Genomic DNA, 8,741 nt, shown 5'->3' with positions numbered 1-8,741 from the left:
GTAAGCCATTTGCATACCATGTCATAATTTTACCGGTTTCATTTTTGAGCTTTACTTTCTTTTTGCTGTCGCTCTAGTTGAGTAAGTTGTTCATGGGTAAGTTTATTTTGTTCTTCTAGCTTATTAAGCTTGTTGAGAATTATCGATAAATGATTGGTAATATCACTAATAGCATTAGAATTTGTTTGGTATCCAGACATATGGGTATGGTGCACATGATTACTACCTTTAGTTATGCTGGCAAATGAGGGTTTTCCAGATTGCTGACTTACATTAGTAACTTCCTTCTGAGAAGCAGTAGGAGCGGTTGTACTTCGGCGTTTTGGTTGTTAGATATGCTCTATATTTTTTTCGGTCGCGTTTCTTATTTTTTGAAGTTGTTTTGCTACTTCAAATCCCCTATAGTTCGCAGGGTGACTTTGATTGCAGTTGAGGGGCAATAAACATATTTAGTGGATTTTTTGTTTTATGTAGAAGTTTATTTATGACCTTCGAAACTTTAAAACCCTGCTTCTGAAGATCTGTGACAAAGCTTTCAGGCTCACATGAGTGATGAAGGTTTTTACCATTACGCGTATATCACGCGATTGCTTGTCCTCGTACGAATACCAAGAAATTTGCGATTCATTTAATTTCCTTGTGAGTATTCTGTAGTCTGAACTATTGAAAGGTTTATTTAACATGAGCTTGGGCCAGTGAGCTTAAGTGTGTAAGTATTTTTAACTTCCGCGTTCATCAAGGTTTTTTTTGTCGAGCAGAACTTTGAAATACTCTCAATCCGTATGTCTATTAGAAAGATAAGGAGATATGTCGATTTCTTTAGATGGCCATTTAGGGATAGATATACTGGCGAGTGGTTCAAATTTAAGTCCAATCCTTTTTTCGTGGTAATGAAGGTCTGGGATTGATTAGAATTCTCCGATATAATAGTTGGCGGAGGGCGATGACTTATTTTTATAGCTTTTTTTCTGCTGTGTTTTCCGAACTCGGAGACTTCAGCGTTCAATCCGGTGATGAATCTGCTTTGCGTTTTTAACTTTCCCTCTTTTTTTTCTTTTTTAATAGTCAATTAGTTTCATTTTTCAGCTCTTCTTCGTCTGTTTCTGCTACAAAGGTCGATTTTGATGGAGAAGAAGTCGTTTCGTTGCTATATTTGTTTAGCGATATCCTCAAGTTTTCACTTTGGAGTTTAAGTGCCGCATTTTAATTTTTTAATTTTTTGTTTAATGTCTCTATTTTCGTAATGCGTTCGAGCAGCATACTTGTTTGGTTACATTGTGTTCCCCACCAGGAGGCGGAGTTTGTATGTCCATAGCGATCTTATTAAATTGTGGTTACGTTAAGTACAAGAAACTGCTTTACCAACTGCTTTACCGACCTTACGTGCAGATGATGTAGTGTCCCTAACCATGTACAACTCTGCGTTGAAAGCTGGTTTGCCGTGCGACAGAAACAGCTGATAACCACTTTAATTTTGCGGAGGAGAATTTTTTGCGCGAAAACAAATTGAAAGTTTCTTAATTTGGTATTATTTTTTGTTATTGTTTAAAATTTCCAAATCTTTATGTGATAAATTGGTTATGGTCTTTAGATATTAATGTAAATAATTTCTATTAAATTGATGTGCCACGTGGTGTCAGCGATATAAGGACCTCCGGTGAATCTGCCTGCGAATTTCCACAGCCTGGATTGCAAGAAAATTAAAAAAAAAAATTTAGGAACAACACTCAAGAAGCACGAAGAAGGCTTAATCAGGAAGATTGGCTCGACTCACACAACCCCCAGCTCTCTACGAAAAAAACACTACTACTACTGCTAACAAATAATCACATTCCTCTCGAGATTAGCATGCAACCGACTACAGATATTCTTAGGACACAAAAAGTAATAAACTACCTAGACCCTAGACTAACCTTCTGGGTACAAATGCTGCACGTCGTAGGAAAGGCAGCAAAGATCACTTCCCAACTGAGCCGACTAATGGCCAACATAGTAAGCCCCTCCAAGAAAAGAGAAAGCTCCTAATGTCGACGGCAATCTTCTTTTTCTTTACTGGCGTGGACACCGCTTACGCGATTATAGCCGAGTTAACAACAGCGCCCCAGTCGTTTCTTCTTTTCGCAAGGTTGCACCAATTGTAGATTCCAAGCGAAGCCAGGTCCTTCTCGACCTGGTCTTTCCAACGGAGTGGAGGTCTTCCTCTCCCTCTGCTTGCCCCAGAGGGTATTACGTCGAGTACTTTCAGAGCTGGAGTGTTTTCGCCCATATGTACGACATGACTATGTCAATGTCGTCGTATATCTCATACAGCGTATGGGAGGGTGAGACGTGCTTAAAAGGGAAAACTTTAAATATAAAAGTCTTAATTTTCTAGTTTTCATCCTTATTTTGTAGTTAGGTCACAATATGTGTACATGAAGAAATATGCAAGAGGTAAACCGCTTTATTTTAAGCTAGTTTCTCTTTTCACCATGTAAGAGATTACCCAGATTATAGATTCAAATTTATTGATGTTATTTAAAATAGCGTGCTCTTCGTAAAACGTAAACAAGTAATCTTTCGATTTCGTACTATCTAATTCTAAAATATAAATACATCAGTTTTGTTAAATAACGCCAATACATGCATAATATTGTGTACATGTAAGAGTAGTGTAACCAGGTTGTCCTGCACAGTGTACACCTCTTCATACAGTAACTATAAGTAGGAACCGTCATAAGTGTCATTCTAATTTTATTTATACATATTTATATCTACATATGTACATATATATTCATATGTATGTATGTATATAAATATATTGTGTGTAAAAACAAGCGAGAATACATAATTATTTTTGATTTGATTTTGTGTGATATGTGACTACCTCATAGTGGGCAGAGCAGTCATTGCATCATTCACAGAATTCAATCAAAGCAATGTGGTCGATTCCCAACGGAGAAAAATTGAAAGTAAAAATCAAAACAACTCACTGAAGAAAACAGTGTGAAAAATAGTTGCGTGTGTTGTTTCTGAGTATTTAGCAGTTTAAACAAGTTCTTTTGAAAAATACAGGAAAAAGGACGTGGGACAAATTTACTTTTATTATTTTTTCAAAACAGATGCGATCATATCATCTATGTAATTGTATTTCGTTGCTTAGTTGCATAAGTGATTTTTGCGCGTTTTTATATTGAAAAAATAAAAAATAGTGTTATATAAACATATAATAGTTCAAAATGCATATTCATCCAAGTTCGTCTGAATCTAATTTTGGCCAACTAATTCTGAGGGAAGAAACCGCAGCCATCAAAATACAAGCTGGATTTCGTGGCTACCGCGTAAGAAAACATATGCAAAATCAATCACAAATCAATGCACCGAATTTCTATATACAGGAAAGACAGCAGCAGATGTCGGATCCATTGCATATAAATATAGGAAATAGCACAACATTACAAAATATTAACACAACCGCAAATAAAAATAGTTCTAAATTAGAAGTAGAAATAACTACAAAGGAAGATCAATGCGCTACTAAAATACAAGCAAGTGTACGTGGTTTTTTGGTGCGAAAGAAACAGAAAATTGCAATGGATGCGGCAACAAAAATACAAGCAAGCTTCCGAGGCTTCAAAGCGCGGAAAGAAACACAACACTTGAAACAGAAATAAAATTAACCTAGTGTAATAACATAATGACTGCTAGTTACCTGTAAAATTGACATATATGTATAAGTATGTTTTTTTAATTACTTTCTCAATATATGTTCTTAAATTTTCTTAAATGCTCTTAGCAAAAAATATTTTTTCTGATCTGAGCATAAAACATAATTGTTCTGACCATAGAATATTCAGTGCTTTTACGCTGTTAGCGATTTGTTTGCTTTTTATTCACTTAATTGCTGTCTTTGTTGCTAATAATGCCAGAAAAAGTTATTATTGGGGTATTTCATTTGTAAGCATAAATATACAGAATTCGATGCAGGTATGGTATAAGCTAAAACATTCATTTGTGAATCTACATACATATGTACTATGTTGTGCAAATGAATTAATAAAGTGTTTGTATCTTCCAATTAAGCGGTCTTGAGAAATTAGAAATCATTTATACAAATCCAAAGGCTTATAATTAATTTTCCGTAATTTCGCTTTGCCATAATTTCGTGTTTACAAAAATTATAAATCATCAAAATACTAATATTTTGCTATTGGTAGAAATAAAATAAGTTTGTGAAATTTTAGGAATATTTTTATTTACTAACAATATTAAGACCTTAAAACATTATGAATGCTTATATGTCAGTATGAATAGTTGTTAAGTTTGGCCACACAGCAAAAATATTGCATTTATGTACATATATGTATTTATTTATTTATTTATTTATAACAATTCATATAACAAAAAGAGTTTTATTATATAAATACATAAACGCAGCACTGGCTACGAGGCCTTCAGCCGCATTTACATATATGTAAATCTAATTCTATATTCATATATGAGATAATAAATTATAATGGTAACAGTTGGAATAATTGTTTTGAATAAAAGATATGTATGTATGACGCATTTACAAACATTATTGAACATGGAGAGATTAAAATGTAAATGGAAAGACAAACCGTTACTTTAAAGAGAATATACTATGTACATTACTAAGATTTCAAGCAACTGTCTTGTCAAGAAACAAAATAGTTCGTATGTGTATTCAAACGACTTTTTAAAAGTCAGAAATAAGACATTTTCCCTATTCAGTGGATATGTATTAAAAACCTATTGATTATAAGTTATATAAAGGATTTACAGTGATAAACATTACATGAAATAACAGCGAAAGCCTTCTTAATTTTGTTTGATTTTCAGTCGAAGTTTCATTGGTATTGCCAACATAAAAATTACAGATAATTAAACAGCTAAATATTTGTAAAAGAAAAGTAAAATAATTCAATTCAGTTATTGCTCATTAAGTGGTGGGTATTAGTTTTGATTTATATTGCGATAACCAAAATCTTGCGCATGGGGTGCTGCACTTAAAAAAAAAGCCAGTTGGTCAAATTCATTAGAGCTTCCTAATAACAAGTAAGTCACAGTTTTACAAACAATTAAACGACTTTTAAATATGGTTTGTTGTGAATTCATAAATTATTTTCGTTTAAAAAAAAGAAGAATTTGTTTTTTTTCTCGAAAGTTTCCGTTTCCTTACTGTCGGTAGTTATCAAGAATGAATTTTAAATAATTTTAAATTTGAGTTGGCGCAGACTACGATATATATGGTTGTTAAATAGGATTAAAATATTATGAACACCGTTTTTGTGTGTAGTGGATTCAACACAAATGAATGAAGAGGAGCCAAACGTTTAAAAAATTTATTATTACTCAAAGTACATTTCTAGGAATAGTAGATTGAGCCTACTATTTATGTCCCTTATGCCCGGTTTCACAGTCCATACTTAAGTTGTGCCTAAATAAAATCTTAGCTAAGTATTGTTGCAAACTGAGTGGCCGTTTGCGTTTCACAGTCAATGCTCAATTTCTATAAAATTTTATTATGATATATGGCAACGTTATGGGCAACATATGTTTTACAATTGTCATTCATAAAAATATGTTTGAAATATTTAAATTATAACAGACAATACATAAATTTGCGAGGAAAATTATATCAAAAATTGATGAAAACAACAAAAGAACCCCAAATTTCATCACTAGCGAGTCGGAGCACCTACGGGAACTGAAGGAAAAGTATAAGCTGTTATTGAGTGCAAACGAACGGACACTTGCCCTACGCTACGAAAGATGTCGCTGAAAATTCAAAGCAAATTCAAAACAAAAATCAGCTGTTATTTAAGCACTGCTTAACAGCCCTATTCTGAAAAAACCTCTCAACTGAGTTGAGAGGAAACATTTGAGAGATTTCTTGTGAGGCATATGTTGTGAGGCTATTCTTGCTCAAACCTCATAAGAAAAAAGCTTTAAAAAGTCACCACGTGAGGTAAAAAGCTTTTTGCTGTCAAACAGCTGTTTTAATAAAAATAACAGCCCTATTCTGAAAAAACCAAAACAAAAATGGACACACAAATGAATAATCAGCATATGTAAGTAATTTTCCAAATTTTAAAATATATATATATATACAATAATTTCCTATATTCCTAGGCGTGCAAAAACGGAGCGGACAACTCAGGAGCAGCTGCAACATTACGTAATGTTTTGCAAGCAGCATCCTGAGTTGCAACGGGCGAAACTAACTCCGACCAACCCTCAAGGGCTGCAAATACTTTGGTCGGAGTTAGCAGATAATTTAAATGCGTTAAGAGGCCCAACTCGGTCGGCAGCCAAGTGGAAGGAGGTAAGATAATAAATGCTTCTGTTTGTGTCACATTACTAAAATACACACATATGTATATTTCCATAGTCATTAATGCATTGGAAACACCAGTTGCGATCGCGAGCGCGCAAACTTAAGACCCATGCGCAAGCGACTGGTGGAGGCCCTCCGATAAGTGGAATGACTCCATTCGAGGAGCAAGCCATAACCACATTTGGGGCAGCAGCGGTGGATGGATTGCCGGGTGTTGCGACTTTGGGTCATCAGGTAATTTACTATATATTTTTTTATTACATGAGGCAATAATTGGTCCGTTTTATACTTACAGGTTTTGCCGTTGTATATAAATACACAAGCTCCAGCTTCCTCGCCAACACCAACATCGCCTGCTCCAGCACCCTGCTCCAGCACCTTCACTCACAATGTAAAAAATGAAATAAGAATGTAAAAAATGAAATAAGAATGTAAAAAATGAAATAAGAATGTAAAAAATAAAAAAAATTAAATAAAATAAAATGAATTATTTAAACATATGTAGATGTCTTTTTATTCATTCTTAGAGGAAGTAAAATGTACAGAGACAGACAGTAACTTACATATATGTATATATATTTATATATATATGTATTTATAGTACATAACGCCACTGGAAATATATACATACATATGTATATTATAAAGAAATAATGTAACGTTCTCTTACTCTAGCACCCTCCCTAAAATTGGGGTTTTCGAAAACAATTTCGGTGTCTTGTGATTCTTCTAAAACTTCTTCAAAGCCAAGGTCTGCAGCCACACCATGCTTCAGTAAAATGTTGTGAAGAATTGTACACGCGTAAATAATCAAAGACGCTTTTTCAGGGCTGTAATGAAGAATGCGGTGTTTTGAGAGGCACCGGAATCGTGACTTCAAAACACCAAAGGCTCTCTCAATGGTATTACGTGCTTTGGCGTGCAACTTATTGTAACGCACTTCCCTTGCGTTTGAAGGTTCAGCGACTGGCGTTAACAGCCATGGCTCCAATGGATATCCTTGGTCGCCTAACAACCACGAATCACCACGTGCTATAAGTATTTGTGAGGTGCATACGTGTTGGGGATGTGGTCCAAATACCAGAATCATGGCAAGACCCGGGTTATCTCGCGTTGACAGCGGTGAACAGAAGTCGATGATCACAAACCTGCCAAAAATGCAAATATATACATATGTATTAATAAAATAGTTTGTATAATATAGAACATTACGTACTGCTTCTACATTAAGGCTGTAAAATCCTTTCCGGTTCATAAAAAGTGAGAGAGGAGTAGTGGCGTCTGTGCTTGAGGGTGAAACAATCCCAATATGGGTACAATCGATTGCGCCGATTGTGCCCTTGATCCCAAATTTCGTGTAAAATCTTTAAGAAAAAATTTATTTATTTATTTATATTTATTTTTATTTATTTATCTTACCCCTTCTTTGCATCTGACACATCCTGCGCGCTTGAAGGGAAATAAATTTCACTTCCCTTAACATCCACAATCAGTTTTGAAATAAAGTGCAGAGCTCTTGACACTGAGGATTGGCTCATAGAGAGCATATAACTATTACCAACGCATTTTTGATAAAAGCCATGCCCGTAAAAATATAAACTCGTCAGGAAACGCAGATCAAAAGGAATATTTGACTTCTGCACGTCATGCGGCACCAATTCACTTATCAGCAATTTACATAGCGATTTTGGGAATCGAAATGTGTTAATAAATGCAGTGTCTTGCATAGTAAAGGGATCGCTTTTGTCTCGCAAACCCTTTAAAATTTTTCTCCTACCTCCCGATTCCTCCTCCTCAACAATTGCCGCATATACAAATAATAGTTCCTCCATGCTAATAACACTCAATTCTCAATATTTTAAAAAATGTCAAATATGCAAAACAAAACAAACACAGATGTTTTGTATTATGATGGCTGCTTTCACACGTCACAGATATTTGTGAGAATAGTGAGCATTTGAGCTTTTGAATTTTCGCCAGAATAAGGTAACCCTCACTATAGTGAGAAACATCACTGTAGTGAGGTTGGTGACTTTTGTGAGGGCATGAGAATAGGGCTGTAAGTCTCCCCTTTTCAGTACTTAAGCATTACATAAGTATGAACTGTAAAACAATATTTTCCTGTTTTATCTTAAGTACAACATAAGTATGGACTGTGAAACCGGGCATTAATGTCATATTTGCTGTTTTCAATTTGTTGCTAGCTTCGGGATTTTTCTCCAGAAGCTAAACAAATTTATCACCTTTCTACGTATGTATTTGTACAAATTAATGGATTAAAATATTTTAAAATTATAAATAATATATATTTTTTACCCATATTATTCCCAAATAAAAGTAACTATGTTCAATTACAGCAGCTTTGTAGTAGCCGAAATCGTTTGATACCACCGTCCACCGC

General features: G+C 34.5%; 3 protein-coding genes across 3 annotated transcripts; 2 read left to right on the top strand and 1 right to left on the bottom strand.

Annotated features, from left to right (window-relative positions):
* Positions 1-1,671: 1,671 nt before the first annotated feature.
* LOC126763960 (abnormal spindle-like microcephaly-associated protein homolog) lies at positions 1,672-4,411 on the top strand. Its single transcript, XM_050481732.1, has one exon. It carries the CDS (start codon positions 3,219-3,221, stop codon positions 3,651-3,653), a length of 435 nt encoding a protein of 144 aa, XP_050337689.1. The 5' UTR covers positions 1,672-3,218; the 3' UTR covers positions 3,654-4,411.
* On the top strand, positions 3,656-6,840 carry LOC126763956 (uncharacterized). The gene is made up of 4 exons (XM_050481729.1): positions 3,656-6,074; positions 6,136-6,328; positions 6,395-6,574; positions 6,636-6,840. Exons 1-4 carry the CDS (start codon positions 6,046-6,048, stop codon positions 6,753-6,755), a joined length of 522 nt encoding a protein of 173 aa, XP_050337686.1. The 5' UTR covers positions 3,656-6,045; the 3' UTR covers positions 6,756-6,840.
* A 397-nt stretch (positions 6,841-7,237) lies between these two features.
* LOC126763946 (putative nuclease HARBI1) lies at positions 7,238-8,499 on the bottom strand. The gene is made up of 3 exons (XM_050481721.1): positions 7,760-8,499; positions 7,557-7,704; positions 7,238-7,488 (listed from the first exon to the last, which is right to left on the bottom strand). Exons 1-3 carry the CDS (start codon positions 8,170-8,172, stop codon positions 7,444-7,446), a joined length of 606 nt encoding a protein of 201 aa, XP_050337678.1. The 5' UTR covers positions 8,173-8,499; the 3' UTR covers positions 7,238-7,443.
* Positions 8,500-8,741: the final 242 nt, after the last annotated feature.

This window comes from Bactrocera neohumeralis, unplaced genomic scaffold (genome assembly GCF_024586455.1).
Source record: "Bactrocera neohumeralis isolate Rockhampton unplaced genomic scaffold, APGP_CSIRO_Bneo_wtdbg2-racon-allhic-juicebox.fasta_v2 cluster09, whole genome shotgun sequence".
In the NCBI taxonomy this organism is placed as follows: Eukaryota; Metazoa; Arthropoda; class Insecta; order Diptera; family Tephritidae; genus Bactrocera; species Bactrocera neohumeralis.
The sequence above is the reverse complement of the archived record's forward strand: the minus strand, read 5'-3'. Positions and strand labels throughout refer to the sequence as shown.

Bases quoted from the DNA above. Each gene is read 5' to 3' on its own strand.
- LOC126763946 (XM_050481721.1), bottom strand. From the start codon at position 8,172: ATGGAGGAACTATTATTTGTATATGCGGCAATTGTTGAGGAGGAGGAA. The intron at 7,705-7,759 runs GTAAGATAAATA...TTTTTCTTAAAG, and splicing joins GTGTCAGATGCAAAGAAGGG to ATTTTACACGAAATTTGGGA. The intron at 7,489-7,556 runs GTACGTAATGTT...CATTTTTGGCAG, and splicing joins ACAGCCTTAATGTAGAAGCA to GTTTGTGATCATCGACTTCT.
- LOC126763956 (XM_050481729.1), top strand. From the start codon at position 6,046: ATGGACACACAAATGAATAATCAGCATAT. The intron at 6,075-6,135 runs GTAAGTAATTTT...CTATATTCCTAG, and splicing joins CAAATGAATAATCAGCATAT to GCGTGCAAAAACGGAGCGGA. The intron at 6,329-6,394 runs GTAAGATAATAA...ATATTTCCATAG, and splicing joins CGGCAGCCAAGTGGAAGGAG to TCATTAATGCATTGGAAACA.
- LOC126763960 (XM_050481732.1), top strand. From the start codon at position 3,219: ATGCATATTCATCCAAGTTCGTCTGAATCTAATTTTGGCCAACTAATT.